The sequence below is a fragment of the Phacochoerus africanus genome, chromosome 11, assembly GCF_016906955.1.
Source record: "Phacochoerus africanus isolate WHEZ1 chromosome 11, ROS_Pafr_v1, whole genome shotgun sequence".
NCBI lineage: Eukaryota > Metazoa > Chordata > Mammalia > Artiodactyla > Suidae > Phacochoerus > Phacochoerus africanus.
The window spans coordinates 114,849,318-114,866,529 of record NC_062554.1 but is presented as its reverse complement, the minus strand read 5'-3'; the positions used below and the strand labels follow the sequence as shown (position 1 = coordinate 114,866,529).

Genomic DNA, 17,212 nt, shown 5'->3' with positions numbered 1-17,212 from the left:
AAAAAGCTAAGATGTAGGGAACGGGACCTCAAGATACAGTGACTTAAAGATGGAAGTCATGTCTCTCTCATATAACAGTTTAGCTCTGAGAGGTCGATCAGGGATCCAGGCTCTTTTCACCTTGTTACTCTTTCTTCTATGGAGTGATGTGCCTTTGTATAACAAAGCTAAATCATGTGGTGTGTCTGTGTTTCAGTTAAGAGGAGGACAGAGAGTAAGCCTAAAGCAAAGAATTTCCTTTTAAGCAAGTTATATAGAATGTATATTTATCACTTCTCACATTCTTTTGGAGAAAACCAACTCACATGATCACAACTGCTAGTGAAGCTGGGAAATGTAGTCTCCAAAAGCCTAGGAATAAAAGGGGGGCAACTAATAATCTGCCCCAGGAATATTCGTGCAGAATTGACTCTGTCATCATATGCTCTGTAAAAACATGATACAAAAGGTGATGTACCTATAAATAGGATGAATTATGCCCATCCAAGTCAATCCTGATTCATTATTTAAGTTAAGAAAGATCATACCTGTTATTATTACTCACATTTTTTAAGTCAGAGTAAACATTTTGAGGGTTTACTAGATTACCAGGTGCTTACCAGTCTTTGTTTTGTTCTTTCATTTTCTAGTAAAATGACTAGAAAATTCTTATTTCTCCTTTGCGTCTATAGTTGGTGTGTTTCCTCATGCATAATCTCTGTGTTCAAGAATTGTAACCAACCCTAATTTCTATTATTCTATTTTTAACCTTCATTTATTTTGGCCCAAGCGTGGCGGCTTAATTTCAATTCATGGTTCCTCTTTTTACTCAGATTGTACCTAAGTTCTAGGGACTCATATAGCACACAGAAATTATTGGGGCTCTGTCTAACCTAACCTTTGCTGGGACAGCCATCATCCATCTGGGACTCATTTATTCAAAAAATATGTAAAACCCCTACACATGCCCAGGCACTTAAAAAATGCTTCAGTCCCTTTTCTTATGGAATCTATCATTTAGTGAATTTTGGTGCACTGCAAAAAATTCTGGCCCAAGTGCAAGGCCAAGCATGTGCATGTGTTAGAGAAGTCAATTTAAAAGATTGGCTCAGAGAGTTTCCATTGTGGCTCAATGGTAATGAACCTGACTATTATCCATGAAGATATGGGTTTGATCACTGGCCTTGCTCAGTGGGTTAAGGATCTAGTGTTGCTGTGAGTTGTGGTGTAGGTCACAGACATGGCTAGGATCTGGTGCTGTGACTGTTAGGTAGGCCTGCAGCTGCAGATTTGATTCGACCCCTAGCCTGGGAACTTCAATATGCTGCAGGTGTGGCCCTAAAAATTAAATAAATAAATCAAAATCAAAATAAAAGACTGGCTCAAAGTGAGAAGGAAGAAAATTAATGGCCAAGTACCATTTGGCTGTTTATGATTTTCTATTCTTAATTTTTCATTCCACCATGGTCTATAAAAATGGAGAGTTGGTGCTATGTAAAAGTCAGAAGAGACTTAGAGATGTGTGAGAAAAAGTGGCTTGTGTTTCTCCTGGGGAATTCCTCTTTCAGTGTTGGGGTCAGGAGAGGAAGAGTGCTATAAACACTCAACCTAATGCAGGAGGGTTTAACCCACCTCTTACCATATGACTGTAACTTCTAGTCACTGTGGGATAACAAAGGGGCTAAGAATCATAGTTCTGAAAGTTGCTTAGAGTCTTTCTGCAAAGAAGAATTACAGTCGGGACTGGCAGGAAACAGAATGGTACTAATAAAACACTGCGGCGGAAATAAAGTGTAACCATGAAGATGGCTAGTTTGTAGATTGGCAGAGAGGAGGGATGGTTATAAGATGGGGGAACGGTGTGGTCAATTAATTGCAAAAGGGTGACAAAGACCATGTGCACAGGGGTCTAGGTGGCAGGCAGGACAGACCTGTCGGGGACCAAGGTTTTGGGTGGGAAAGTTTGCTTTTGTGGCTGTGCTCTCCCTCCATCTGCTCATACTGCACAGCCCTGCAGGTCCACTGGCCCACACTCAGTCTAATCCTACTACTTTTCTCTGTAGCCTGTGAGTGGGAGTACTGGCTCTACAGCCAGACAAACCTGAGTTTGAGTTTTAGCTCCACTCCTTACTGCTGGGTGTGACCCTTAACCTCTCTCAACCTCAGTTTCCTTACTGCCTTGCAGGGTTTTGGTGATTGTAAAGAGCCACCATAAATTATCCAGTAGAGTTTTCAAAGTACTCAATAAGAGTAGTTGTCATCATTATGGCCTACCAATGGGGTGATGAGTGCTGGGACAAGGGTGGTTGGATGGGACAAAAAGGATGAAGTGTTTTAACTTCAGATTGTTCTGAGTTCACATTCTAGCAACATACTCCCCTGTTAGCCCCAGGGATTACATGTGATCATGAGTATAAAGTGCATCACAAGGGCATGGCACACCAGCAGTGCTTTTTCCTTCCCCATCACTTATCTACTCTTTTTTTCCTTTTGTTTCCCACCATTCAGCTTCTTGTCTTCTAGTTATGTGTTTGTTGAAAGAGTAGGGCAATAGACTTTGGCTAGGGTGGTCATGTCTTGGCTTGCCCGGGCAGTCTTAGTATAGCTGTTGACCCAACATTATTTTGAGTAGTCTTGCTTTTCATTCACAAAGTGTTCTGGTTTGACAATGCATTGCCCTAGTACTTCCTTCAGTTCTCTGCCCTCTAGCATAACATTCTAGCCATCATCCCAGGCTGCCTTTTCTGAGGAGGAAATCACCTGGGGGCTTTGGGCTGGGGCATATCCCTCTAGAGTTGCTGCTCAGAGTTGGCAGGCATCCCCTAGGCAACCCCCTCATTTGTGTCTTCATTGTCTGGGGGTCCCCAGGATTAACTGGGCATCTCTTCACTTTTGGCCACCGCATATTCTTTCCCATGGGTTTTCTCTCCTCCTGAAGCTCTTCTGAAACAAGATACAGACACACAGTTTCTCCCCTCCCTTTTTGTTTGCTTCCAGCCACACAGCTTTTCTAGTTGCTTGGGTTTCTATGATATGTTTGGAAAAGAAAGGATAAAAATAATGTACAAGAGGAAATCACAACTCTTTACACAGATTAGAAATGATCCTAACCTTCACAGTCATGTGCAAGTTGGTCTTTCCTAGATCTCTTCACTGATTCATCTCTTTTGGCGGACTTCTGAAAACCACCTTCATCTAACCTTCCTGCTTTTTATTCTTAGAACTTTAAGTAATGGTTTCCTGCTAAGTTTTTTAGCAATTTTTTTGGGGGCACTTAGTGAGACATCAATAAATATTCTTTTCTAGAGTGGCAAGCCACAGAAGTAGAATGAAAAGGAATAAGTTGTTGACAGGTTTTTTTTTTAATGCTCATTCCCAGTGAGAAATCCTGGTTCAATCCAGAATGAGGCTCCAGATGATGATATAATAATGTAAATGATTATTAAAAGCTACATGCCAGGTACTTTACATACATTATCTCACTGACATCTCACAGCCACCCTGCAGAGTTGGACACTAGATAAAACACTATACTCTTTCCCACATTTATCAATGAGAAAAACAAAAGCTTTAAAAGGTTAAGTAACTTGCCCAATTACTCCAATAATTCTTCCATTATGACTGAAAAGCTTGACGCAAGCTGGGATTCAGACTCAGGTAGCCTTTCTCCAGACAACTCTCCCCAGAGCAGACGCCAGAGACCCCACCCTGGAGGTGTAGCCCGGATCCAACCTGGAAGATGTTTGCCTGGGATGGGACTGAATTAGGGGTGGGGTGGACCCTTCACTCCTGAAAAGAGGCATGACATGTTAGGCATTACATTTATCTCTCTGTGGTCTTACCCTTGCCATGCTTCCTCTGATTGCTTTTCATACCAGTCATAATGATCACATCTTCATTTTACTTTTCAAAGTTATTGAAAAAGCACCATTTTGGTGGCTGTTTAGTGAGCCACTCCCATCTCCTATACCTGCCTTCAGTTGTCACTAGGTTTTCACTGCTGTTTTTTTGACCATGTGAGGGAGAGGGGATGATATTACCAAAGGCATTCTGATGTTAGGGTGTCCCTTGGGATGTTAGAAGAGGCTGTTGTTCAGGGAAGGAACTTTCCAAGCGATTAAGCTAAAACATCTCAATCTTGCTAATTTTGAACCAGTTCTTCCTGTGAGGTCTGCATGGGGGAAATGCTCTTGAATACTCCTCACCTTTGGTTTTCCAGTATCAAGATCTCTACTGCCTGATTGTATCGTGTGTGTGGTTTTTTTTTTTTTTTTCTTCTTCACTGATGCAACTAACTTTCCCTGATTAAGGTTGGGACTTTTTCTCTTTGGTCATTTCAGACCCTTTCAGTGTAGTTTTTGTATCTTCTCTTTTGTCTCTGATGTTTCCTTTACTTAGTCAGGCTTTATTTCAGGTTTCACTTAGTACATCTCTGCCCTACCCCCACTCCTCTGATTTTTAAATGTCAGAGTATATCCATCATAGGCAACCGAGTTGTCATTTTGGTATGTAGTCTTCATAATAAGAGATAAAACTAGAATCAGAACTGAAGGACAATTGGATGGAGAAAGTATACCTCCTACATGGATTCTTTTATTTGGATTAAGTCTGGGATCATACTACTACAATATTCCTAGCTTTGGAGGTGACCAGATACAATATTAGCTAAAATTTAGTCAACATTTCTTATACATTATATGATGCACATTACCTATTTTGTTGCACTTAATTAACCCTCACCATTATACATCAACTATAATGGAAAAAATAAAATCTTAAAAAAAAGAGAAAAAATTAACCCTCACATAGATCCTGAGCAGAAAACTGTCTATTTTCAAGAGAACAAGTCAAGGCTTAGAGCAATTAAAGGTGGTCCTGGGATTTGAATACAGAAATCTTAATCTCCTTGCTGCTGTGTAAAGGAAAATATCACATGGAGTGAGTTAGCCAGATGATCTTGGCCAAGTTACATAACCTCCCTGTGCTTTGGTTTCCTCATCTGTGAAATGGGGAAAATAAAATGACTCTTGGAGTCATTTTAAGCACCTTTGTGATGCTTAAATGAGGAGCTGTCCAAAACAGAGCTCTTGGCTTAGAAACTGCCTCCCTCATCTCTTCTTCCTCAGTCTTCCTCCCAGGCTGAGCTAACAGCACAATTACGCAGCTGATTAGCCAAATCACCGAGAAGTCACCTTTGAGTCCATGATTTCCTTCATCTCCACATCTAATCCAGTTAAGTCTTACTGCTCTACTTCCAACCCATAATCCCACATCTGGTCATTTGTCACACGCTCAATTGCTATGACCCTAGTAGTCAAGCCACTTCACACCTTATCTGGACTCCTGGGTCTTAACTGCTTATGTCGGTGTTAGTAATAATCAACCTCCTATACAAGTCAAAAAAAAAAAAAAAGAAAAAGAAAAGAAACCTTTCTGCATTTTGTCTAAGCAGTCACTAAAAGACCTACAAAAAAGTTTTTTACAAACCTTATAATAACAGAATCTCACATTTTACACATTATGAAGGAGCTTTAATGTAAAGGTTAGAAGTGGGGGAAGCTAGGAAACATCAAAGGTAGTTTTTTGTATGTTAGGGGAATTTTGTCCTGCATAGAATTTTCTCCTTCTCTCTCTCAGCCAGGAATAGAAAATGAGGTCTTAGTAACTGGAGAGATCATGTAAAAGAAGAGGGGGCTTCTGTATCAGGAGCCATTGGTGGGGATTAGGCGGGCTCTTCCCTTGTCACTTGGCTTCTGTGATAAAGTGGGTAGGGACCCTTGAAATAGAGATATTGGGCTTTTGGGTGCTGTGAATAGATATTTCTAATAGCTGGGGAGAGGACCTAACCCACAGCAAATAGGAACAAAGATGTAGAGAGATCAGTCTGAAATGTCAAGGTGGTAAGACCATGCTATGTGGGAAAAGAATCAGAGAGAATGGATATGTGTATATGTATGACTGGGATCATTTTGTTGTACAGCAGAAATGATCACAGCCTTGTAAATTAACTGTACTTCAATTTAAAAAAGACCATGCAAGGGGCTTGAAGATTCAGGAATAACAATGGTTCAAAGAGAAAAACTGCTGACAAAGGTGACAGGCATCAACCCAGGACAATTTGTGGAGCATCTGAGCTCTCCCTGGGATGCCTGGAACCACACTGTCGGGTGCGATGAGGTCATCCTACCATATGGGTTTAGGGTCTATCTATCTCAGCACTATCCAATAAGAATATCACAATGTAATCTGAAATTCTCTAGTAGTTGTATTAAAAAAGTAAAAAGAAACAAGTTTTTTTAAATGATGTTTTATTTAACCCAATAGATAAAATATGTTATCATTTCAGTGTGCCATAATAGCCTAGTGCTGTGCTGGTAAATCAGCTCTCAAATAAAGTCCAAGTTTTTAGTATTTACCAATTTCTATGGTGTAAATACTCTTACCACCGCCATTTTCAAGTTGTAATAATGAGACTAATAATGACAACTAGCAATTATTGAATGCTACCATATATTAGGCACTGTTTCTCTCTCTGTCTCTCTCTCTCTCTCTATATATATATATATACACACACACAAATATATACACATGTATAATTTTATCTATTTATATAAAATGTTTCTAGTATGTGTCATGTATAGTAGTTGACCGAATGAAAGCTATGAGGTTAAATAATTTGTCCAATGGAAAGTAGCAGAGCTTTTATTTGCATACAGATCTTCTGACTTTTGCCCAAAGTGTCAGGAATGAAAGCAAAGTGGAATCAAAGAAGGGCAGGGAACTATGGAGCTAGAAGATTAAAAGAAAAGATGGATACAAAACTTTGAAGAACTAGAATAAAATTGTAGCCTCAGTTCACTCTAATTCAGTTCTTGTCTTGAGCACAGCCATGGTCTGGTGCTGGGGGAACAGGAGCATATGGAATAAATGAAGCTCAGACTCTCTTCTTCATGGGAAGACAGGAACATACATGCAGAACTCTGAAACAGGGCAGACTATGATATATGCTTAAAGAAGAGCCTAATCCATCTAGAGCAGAGGAAAGGTAGTATGGTGAAGAACCCTCTATAGGGACAGGGGGATTTGGGAGACCTAGAGCTTTGAGCAGTTTCTAGCAGAGCATGCTTTGGGACTTCAGGGTCAGTGACAAAACAGGAGGTTAAGATCTAGGTTCCAGGTTTAACCAAGATAAGTTAAAATGTTTGAGCTAATACAGGAAGGAAAATGGTAGGAACTGTAGAAAGCACCAAGGAACACAGAAAAAAGTAGGAAGGAGAGGTCTAGAGAAATTCCCTAAGCCAGTTTGCATAAAGCTGTAGGATGTGTGTGTGTGTGATTGTGTGTGTGTGTGTGTGATTTTTTTGCCGAAAGGATATATTCTAAGGATTTATCAGTACAGCTTAGGGAGGGAGAAATGAGTGAACAAACCCTATACAGTGGTATTGAGGGTAGGGAACGTAAGGGAATACTACCTTCAAAAAGAGATAGACTGCTGATTAGGCCTGCCAAAAGCTTTAAGAGATGGTTAATGTAACATGTCAGTGAAAGAATAAAGCACTGGAAAGCACTTACAGGTTTAAAAACAAAAAACAAAACAAAACAAAAAAACCCAGCAAAATAACTGTTTAGGGCCTTCTTGTTCTAGACACATTGCTTGTTGTATAGATTATTTTACTCTAGCTACAATATGGGGAAGGGGACTCAGAAAGAGTTCCTTAGAAGGACATCGAAGATAACAGGGTAAAACTCATTATCTCGGAGTGGTTATGTTTGAGGGTAGAAACAAGAGAGGGAGTTTAAGAAATAATACTCTTGGTACAGTTTTTATAATTTTCAGCTGTCTCAATCTGCTCAGGCTGCTATAACAAAATACCATAGACTGTGTATTTAAACAATAGAAATTCATATTTTTTCATAGTTTGGAGGCTAGAGGACCATGATCAAGGAGCCAGCATGGTCGCATTCTGGTGAGGATTCTCTTCCTGGCTTGCAGATGGCTCCCTTCTCACTGCATCCCTAAATGGCAGGTAGACAGAAAACACAAACTTTCTGGTGCCTCTTCTTATAAGAGCAATTATCCTATCTGATTAGGACCCTGCCCGCATAACCTAGTTACCCTCTCAAAGGCCCCACCTCCAAATACCATCAAATTGGGGTTAGCACTTCAACATATGAATTTTAGAGGGACACAAACATTCAGTCTATAATCAGCTACTGAGAGTTTGGTACAGTTAAATGAACAGACAAACCCAGATGATCTTGGTTTGAATCCCAACACTGTTGTGGTTAATTTACTCTGAGATTCTGGTTCCTCATGTTAAAGATGTGGTTAGTAATGACCATGCGCAACGTTCCCAGGAAGGTTGAATAAAAAGAGGCTTTCAAGCCTGGTTCAAAGACGTACAAGAACATAACATATATTCCCATTCACCAGTAATTTGGAAAAATATATCTAATTGCTAAAAAAGTTATTTTGTCTTATTGTATTAGTGGCTGTGTACGTTTGGCATGTTTATATCTGCTTAGATGTATCAACTGTTTGCTCTGTCCCCAGGCCAGGCATAGAGGATATATTTTTATTTAAATAAATATGAGGATTGTTAAAATCAATAGTATCCCATGGAATTTAAGAACAGCCCCAGAGTTAGAGGCCTTGGATTCAGATCCCAGCTCTGCCACATGGTAACCGTGTGACTTTGGCCAAGTTAGTTCATCTCTCTAAGCCTCGGTTTCTTTCAGTTATAAAATGGGGAGAAAAATAGTATCCTCTTCATAGGTTTGTTGTTGGGCAGTGGAGAGGTATTTCAGGTAGGAGAATAATCAAATAGGAGACCCAGAAAGTGAATATTGTATTGCCTCATTCAAGGGCAGTTATGGACATAGACATTTATACCAGGGTTTCTCAACCTCAGCATTGCTGACATTTTTAGCCAATAATCCTCTGTTGTAGCAGGGGCTGTCCTGTGCCTTGTGGGATGTTTAGCAACATCCCTGGCCTATACCCACTAGATATTAATAGCACCCACTCCAAATCCAGGCAACCAAATCTCCAGATATTGCCAAATGTCTCCTGGGGAGCAGAATCATCCCCAGTTGAAAATTACTGGGATTACAGATAATTCCAATTTATACCCAATTAATTGTGTTTTTGGAAAGAGGAGGGAATCTCTTATATACTCAGGTTAGATTTGCTTTTGGAGTGATGACAATTTAAAGAAAATTATTTTGGGGGAATGAATGTTCTGTGTGCGGTGACGATTTCATGAGTGTATACACTGTCATTAATTGTTCAGTTTAAGTAGATGCAGTTTATTATCTGTAATTATATTCCAATAAATTGATTTTTTTTAAAAAAAATCTATGTTCTATTATTAATTGAAAGTTCTACTTACAACTTTTTATATATTCTTGGCATTGCAACATATTTTAAATACATGATTTAAAATATAACTTTGTGAATGCCAAAAATCTATGTATTTGCTTTCCATAAAGGTGTATGTAGTACTTTATGGGCATATTTCTATAAAGAGAAAAAATTCTGCAGCTGTTTTGGGCCACTCAGTTTTATAATCTATCATCATACCCTAAAATAACTTCTGGTGGTCAATTCAAGATAAAGAAAAGTAGCAAACATGAAGAATGAAAGGGAAAATCAGCACTGGAAGAAAAGGAGTTGACAAGTGAGGGGCTAATGAGTCTGAAACCCGAATGGAATATCGTTATACAAGTTCACATTTGCATTTGTACTAATGGTGTACATCCGGTTTCAATGAAAAGCATACATTTCAGGTTTGCTATCTTTCACATAAAAGATCAAAGTCCAACTATCAGGAGACTTCTGTATTTAATGGTGCTATTTTCAGTTTTGTTTAGACTTTCATTCTTTGTTGGTCCTGAAAATAGCATACTTCATATCTACTGCAAGTAAATTCAGTTTAATTTGGCAAATCATTGTAAAAAGACTGTTCTGACCTTGTGCATGAGTTCAATACAGGACTCGTGACCTTAGGATCAGGCAGCATCATGAGGGAGATGGAAACAGATTTAAGTAGTTGTAACACAAGGCAGAGCATGAAAAGTGTCAGCACAGGGGCAGAAACAACTGCATCCTTCTGGGAGGCCCAGGCAAGGCTTCATGTCATAGAAATATAACAGTGAAACAGATTTTACATGGTCCTTTGGAGAGATTCACAATTCTGGATCTTAATCGAAGCTTCTAGAAATACAGATTCACAAGGTACTATTCCTTATTGAATCAGAATTTCTAGAGTAAAGGGATTAGGACTCTGAATCTTTCAAAAGCTGATCATTGTACAGCTATACATGTAATAAATTAATTGAGTAATAAAAAAATTAAAAAATACCCCAAAAGCTCTCCTAGTGATTCTGATGATTAACTAGGTTTTGTGAACTACTGATCCAACAAATCCTCTACTCAGAATTCTCTGGACAGTATACCTTCAGGTTTTTTGTTTAGCTGCTTTTGGAAGAGTGCCAGCTCACTTCATAAGCCAGCTAGCCCTTCATGGAAACTATGTAGGGTATAGGATTTTGATCACCAGAGATGGTGGCTAAGGATTTTTAAAGGCAAACTGATTATCAGAAATAATTAGGAAATAGAGGAAGATAAATTTGGAAAGGAAACTTGGGGTTCCATTAGAGTGACTTGATTGTCATGGGAATTTCAACCTTATCCTCTATGAGATGGATACTCCTTGATAAGAACTTGGTCACCACTGGGTTTAAAGATCCTACCAAAGCAGAATTGATTAGGGATCAAAGAGAATGGAAGTAGGGAGAAGAGCTGTAACTTTAATTGAAGGGTTCAAGTGAGGAGTAATAAGAACCAGAGCAGAAGCAGTCAAAATAGAAAAGTGGAGTAAAGTGTGAACTGTATTGCTGGGATAGCCCTTCAAGTCTGACTGATTGGGGCAATGAAAAGTCAAACCTGATTCTGGGATTTTGAGATTTTGGGGTTCTGAAAACATTAACAAGAATGGGAACACTGGGATCAAGAGAAGATTGAGAAGACAAATGGCAATTCGGGTGTTTAATATTTGAAATGCATTTTTTTTTTCTGTCACCTCCTATCTTTGTCACATGTCCCAGGGCAGAGCTTAGTTATGACACTTTATACACCTGAAGGTTGGCACAAAGTAGGCCCTCAAAATGATTGGTGAATGAATATCCATTGTGAATATCTTTCTTTATCCTCTCTGCTTTATTATTTTTCACTTAAGTAATTACATGCTTGAAGACCACCCCAGCTCATACCACTGTCTTTTTAAAAATTCTTTAAAATTTTAGTTGATTTACAGTGTTCTTTCAATTTCTGCTATAAAGCGACCCAGTCATACATATATATACATTCTGTCATGTTATCCTCCATCGTGTTTCATCACAAGTGATTAGATATAGTTCCCTGTGCTATGCAGCAGGATCTCATTGCCTATCCACTCAAAATGCTATAGTTTGTATCAACCCCAAACTCCCAGTCCATCCCTTTCCCTCACCTGGGCAACCACAAGTCTGTTCTCTATGTCCATGAGTTTGTTTCTTTTCTGTAGATAGGTTCATTTGTGCCATATATTATATTCCAGATATAAATGATATCATATGGTATTTGTCTTTCTCTTTCTGACTGACTTCACTTCATATTAGAATCTCTAGTTCCATCCATGTTGCTGCAAATGGCATTATTTTTTCTTTTTTATGGCTGAGTAGTAGTCCATTGTGTATATGTACCACATCCTCTTAATCCATTCATCTGTTGATGGACATTTAGGTTTCCATGTCTTGACTTTTGTGAATAGTGCTTCAGTGAACATAGGGGTACATGTGTCTTTTTGAATGAAAGTATGGTCTGGATGTATGCCCAGGAGTGGAATTGCTGGATCATATGGTAATTCTGTATTTAGTTTTCTGAGGAACCTCCATACTGTTTTCCATGGTGATTGTACCAGTTCACATTCCCACCAAGAGTGTAGGAGGGTTCCCTTTACCCCACACCCTCTCCAGCATTTGTTATTTTTAGACTTACTAATGACTGCCATTCTTATGGGTGTGAAGTGGTACCTTATTGTAGTTTTGATTTGCATTTCTCTGATAATTAGTGATGTCATACCACTGTCTTTGTGTGAATTAGAACTAGGTGCCCTCCCTGAGTTTATGAATTAGAAAAAAGTACATTTATCTGGGTGGATGCAGCCTCTTTTTAAGGACTTAGGAAGCAGGACACACCCTTGTGTGAAGATACAAGTTCTCCTTTGGGTAAAGTGAAACCTCCTGCTCTAGGCTGGAAGGCTTGAAGAGCTGAGTGCATGAGTGGGGTTTTAGACCTTACTCATCTCTTCAGCTGGCACAGAGTACCCTGAAAAGTTTTCCCAGCTGATCATCTTGATTCCACCCTGACATTTCTGTTTCACTCAGAGTGATTTTTTTTTCTCAAATGTAATCATATCACGTTTGCTTTCTATGTTTTCCCAGTGCCTTCAAGATAAAGTTCAAAGTTCTTAACTTACCCCTGTTCACCTTTCCCTCCTGCACAGCCACCTTGCAATACTATGCTGGCTGTGATTGTCCTCCCTTCCTCTTTGGGACCTCCTTTTTGTTCATTTCTTTCCCTCAGCACCTGGCTCATGCTTATTAAATTAACCAGTGATGTAGAAACAAATGAAAAGTGTAAATTTTACAACCCAGACCCTCCCAAAGGGGGAGGGTCTTTGAGAGGAAGTAAGATGGACTGAAAGTTTGGGGTTGGTAGATGCAAACTATTACATTTAGAATGGATAAGCAATGAGCTCCTACTGTATAGCACAGGGAACTATATATAATCTCTGGGGATAAAACATGATGAAAAATAACATGAGCTGTATAAGTACAGGGAACTGTGTCTGGTCACTTGTGATGGAGCATGATAATGTGAGGAAAAAAATGTATATATGTATGTGTGACTGGGTCACCTTGCTGTGCAGTAGAAAACTGACAGAACACTGTAAACCAGCTATAATGGAAAAAATAAAAATCATTAAAAAAATAGCATGAGAAAAAGAATGTATATGTATGTATGAATGGATCACTTTGCTGTATAACAGAAGTTGGCACAACATTGTAAGTCAACTTTAAAAAAAAAAAAAAAACTTAAAAAAAACTTCCCTGCAAACAAAACTACAAAAAAGACAAATGCCATCTCTCCCACCAAAATTTTTTTTTTTTTTTGCTGCTTTCTAAACATGAGGTATTCTGTCACATGTTAAAGCCTTCTCCCCAGCCTCCCATACTTTTCTATAGTCTTTTGAAGTAGCTATTCATTTGGAAGTTAAAGGTCAATGGGAAGATAATTGTTTAGAATGAAGTCTGAGGCTTCCAAGTCTGATTTGCTCTGGTGTATCTGTGTATTTGATCTTTGTGAGTTGTCTTAACAAAATTACACATAGATTCAGGTGACATACTTGACCTCTTTAAAAACACGTGAACTTTGGTGATGGAGGACTCTGTCCATCTGCTCAAGATTAAACAACATTGATGTCTCTGATGGTTTCATTTGTTCCAAACACTAGACCAACTCGATGAACTTTGAAATGCTCTCATAGTCTTATCAAAAGAACTTGCTTATAACTTCCAGCACAATTGATATTTAGTTTTCCCTATGTATTCCCCCTCTTCCCACAAAGAATGTGAAGAAGCTGTGAGGAAGTGTTCAATATAAAAAAGAAACAATTAAATGCAAAACACTGTTCAAACTTAAATAAAAAATTACAAGTAGGCAAAATAGGGCAATAGGAGATGGAGGCGGGGGAGATCAGAGGCATGTCTCAGATGTGCAGGCCCAAGTGTTGGTATAGTTGATATCACCAAAATGGAAATTCATTCTGTTGCAGAGTTCTCATTGTCTTGTCTATAAAGAAAACTAGCAATTGTCAATTTTTCTTCATAAAAGCCATACTGTTAACAGTGAGAAGAGATAATGCTCAGGGCACAAGGATGAGCTCTGTAAGTGTTTATTTTTTTTCATTTAAATTTTTTCTATGATTTTGAGCAATAGTAGTTTTCACCATTGCTTTTTTCAGCTGGTCACTACAGTTTCCAATAGTATTTTAGTATTATTATTTTTTTGCTGTGGCTCTTTTAGTCAGTTTTTGAAAACAAATGAGTAAATAGTTACTACTTTCAATATTTATGTATGACTATTAATTATTACTCAAGAATGAGGCTCTACACACCGATTTTTCTTGCAGTTTTTTTTTTCTTTTTCATTTTGCCATTTCTTGGGCCGCTTCTGTGGCATATGGAGGTTCCCAGGCTAGGGGTCGAATCGGAGCTGGAGCCACCAGCCTACACCAGAGCCACAGCAACGCGGGATCTGAGCCGCGTCTGCAACCTACGCCACAGCTCACGGCAACGCTGCATCCTTAACCCACTGAGCAAGGGCAGGGATCGAACCCACAACCTCATGGTTCCTAGTTGGATTCGTTAACCACTGCACCATGACGGGAACTCCCTCAGCTTTTTTTTTTTTTCCTCTGCACCCTGTATGTTACCGATACTTTTCTCATAGGAATAACTATTTAAAACTACATGGAACTTGACTTTTAATTTTGGCTTGGAGTATATGGTGTAGTGTCCCAGTCACCTTATATTTCACACAGAAACTTGAACTTCTAAGACCGATATGTTTTGTAAATGCAAGATATAATGATCATAATGAGGCTATCATTTCATATATTAATTGGTTAACACTAATAATAAACATACCTTCCATTTCCCACAGGCTATTTCTCCTTTGAATATACCTTATATCAATTTTCTATAAAATTAAGGTGCATATAACAGCTCATATTGTTGCTATCAAAATGGTTTTCCTTCCTTTTCTTAAGTATTTGTTGAGTGGCTGATAGGGAGCTCAGAGAGACATACTTGCTTGCCCACAGAGGAGTTGTTCTGTCTTAAAAGCCTCTCTGCAGCATGCCTATGCTGTTCAATAAAGTACTGAGCTTACTGTGTACTCAGTAAATATTTAATTTGAACTTGACATTATCAATAATTTTATGATTAATTTCATTTTATCATTTATTTCAGTGGTAAAGGGCAAGTAGATTCTCTTGGTAGAATATTCTTACTTTCCAGATTCTGAGTCTACTCCTAACCTAAAACAAAGGAACAACCTCAAAGCTTATTTGAAACTATTAATTTGTTCATTCATGCAAAAATTATGTATGGAGAAGATGTAAAAGAGAGGGAAGGGAAAAAAGTCAGGATACTCTTCTGTTTCTTTCCTGCTGTGCTTAAAATTAATCATGTAAGTGTTCACTAAATTTGTTTCAAAAAATTAAATGAGAAAATAAGATTGTAAGGTTGAAAGCACAGTGCCTGACACATAGTAGACGCTCAGTATATGCTAGTTTATTTACTACGATGCAATGGTCCAAAACTAGAAGATCTTACTCCTTTATTTCTACCTGATCTATTGTCCTATTTTCATCCTTTCTTTTTCTTTTTCTTTTTCTTTTTTTTTTTTTTTCATTTCAAGAATGGTCTGTATGTGCGTGTTTTTTTTTTTTTTTTTTTCCCTCAAATCTGAAGAATAAGTTCAATGCTTATAGTTACCCAATAGGGTGTGGACAAGAACTTAAGCCTAGCATTTCCCTTAAATCTCTTCTAAGATTAAGACATCTTGGGGAAGGGATAGATGAGTTCCTACATCAACGGATGATGATTTTTATCTTTATCAAGTGACCCACAATTTGGTTACTGGTGCAATGAGAAATTAAGAAAATAGCACACTTTTATGACTGTCATTTCACAGTCACTCAAATCAGAACTGGAATGCCACAAAAACAACTCCCTGTTAGCCCAGAGAAAAAAAAGAAAGAAAGTAAAGGGGAAATTCAGATTAGTCACAAAGAAGTTCCCCCGCCTGCCTGCAAAAGCTGCAGCATTAAAACTGAGAGAGTTCGCTCTGCTCTTTCAATTGCCTCTTATCTCTGGTCCTGGGAGCTTTGTGTATTTTCTAATTGATACGCCTTCTTTTGGCTTTATCTCCTTCTTTGCTGGAAAGAGATCCTTCTTCCCTCTGTCAGATTCCTGTGTGTCACAGTTTTTAATCTTCCTTGCATCCAGATTGTGAAGATGGAAGGGGTCCAACCCCTAGATGAAAATGTGGGAAACGCACCAGGACGAAGACTCTTGAGGAACAAGCTATTGTTGGTGGCCTCCGTAATTCAGGGTCTGGGGTTGCTCCTGTGTCTCACCTACATCTGCCTGCACCTCTATGCTCAGGTAAGATGCACCACTGGCATGTCCTTTCCTCCAGGTCATGCCGATGGCAGCTTATGGTCACTTGGAAATAATCTGACTCCAGAATTGTTTCCTTTTTCTCCTTTTCTCCTCAGCAATTGTAAAGTGTGGTCAAACACCCTCCTGTCTCTCTTTTCCTTCCTTTTTTTCATCAATGGCAGTGGTGAGGCACAGTGGCAGGGGCACTGCTTCTGATTTTTTTTTTTTTCTTTGCAATATAAGAATTCTGGTATTCCTTTATGAGCTGTCACTTTGAAGCTCTGAGTCACTGATATACCTACTTGGTTTACCTGTTCTGCTAGTGAGCATCTGACCATGGAATTTATTTAAAAAGGAAATAAGAGAGAGACCATTTCCGCTCTCCCATCATATTCATAAACCCCATAGATACTCGAGGAGATATGCTTTTTGAACAATGCTGAAGGTATTCACTGTTAATTTCTTTTAAGTAGCTAACCTGTGTATTTTAAGGGCAGAGATATGTGTTTTCACATCTGTATGTGCACATTGGCCAAACATTTACCTCGACGACTTAATCCATTACTGTTCCTCACAGTCTTTCTCTACCATTCACAACTTATAGACATCACTTTGTCCAATACATTATGTAGGAGGTAATCATCTTTTTAGTACTTTCATCACATAAATAAAGGTATTCTTTCTATTCCCCTCTTTTTATCCTGGTCTCTTTTACATTATTTTTCTTATTTACTTGCTCATATCTACAAATATTATTAACTCTTTAAGGATGTTCTTGACTGTGGGAGATTCCACTGCAAAGAAAATAAATGAATAGTCAGTCTCTCCATGTTCCCTTGTTGGGGTTAGTCTGATAATTCTTGTTTCCCCTGTGGTTCCTCTGGGTTAGAAAAGTCTCTCCCTGGTAAAGGTCAGACAGTAGGAACTTCTATTTCTGATGGCTAGGTCAGAGACTGGG

At 38.7% G+C, this 17,212-nt stretch overlaps 1 protein-coding gene across 7 annotated transcripts in view; it reads left to right on the top strand.

Annotated features, from left to right (window-relative positions):
- Nucleotides 1-17,212, top strand: part of TNFSF4 (TNF superfamily member 4) — a 310,192-nt gene that overhangs the window by 272,442 nt on the left and 20,538 nt on the right. For all 7 annotated transcript variants that reach the window (XM_047752312.1, XM_047752309.1, XM_047752310.1 and 4 more), the window contains one exon: nt 16,099-16,257. In XM_047752312.1, the coding sequence (XP_047608268.1) occupies nt 16,108-16,257 (150 nt within the window). In that variant the 5' untranslated portion in view covers nt 16,099-16,107. The remainder of the gene's footprint in view (nt 1-16,098; nt 16,258-17,212) is intronic.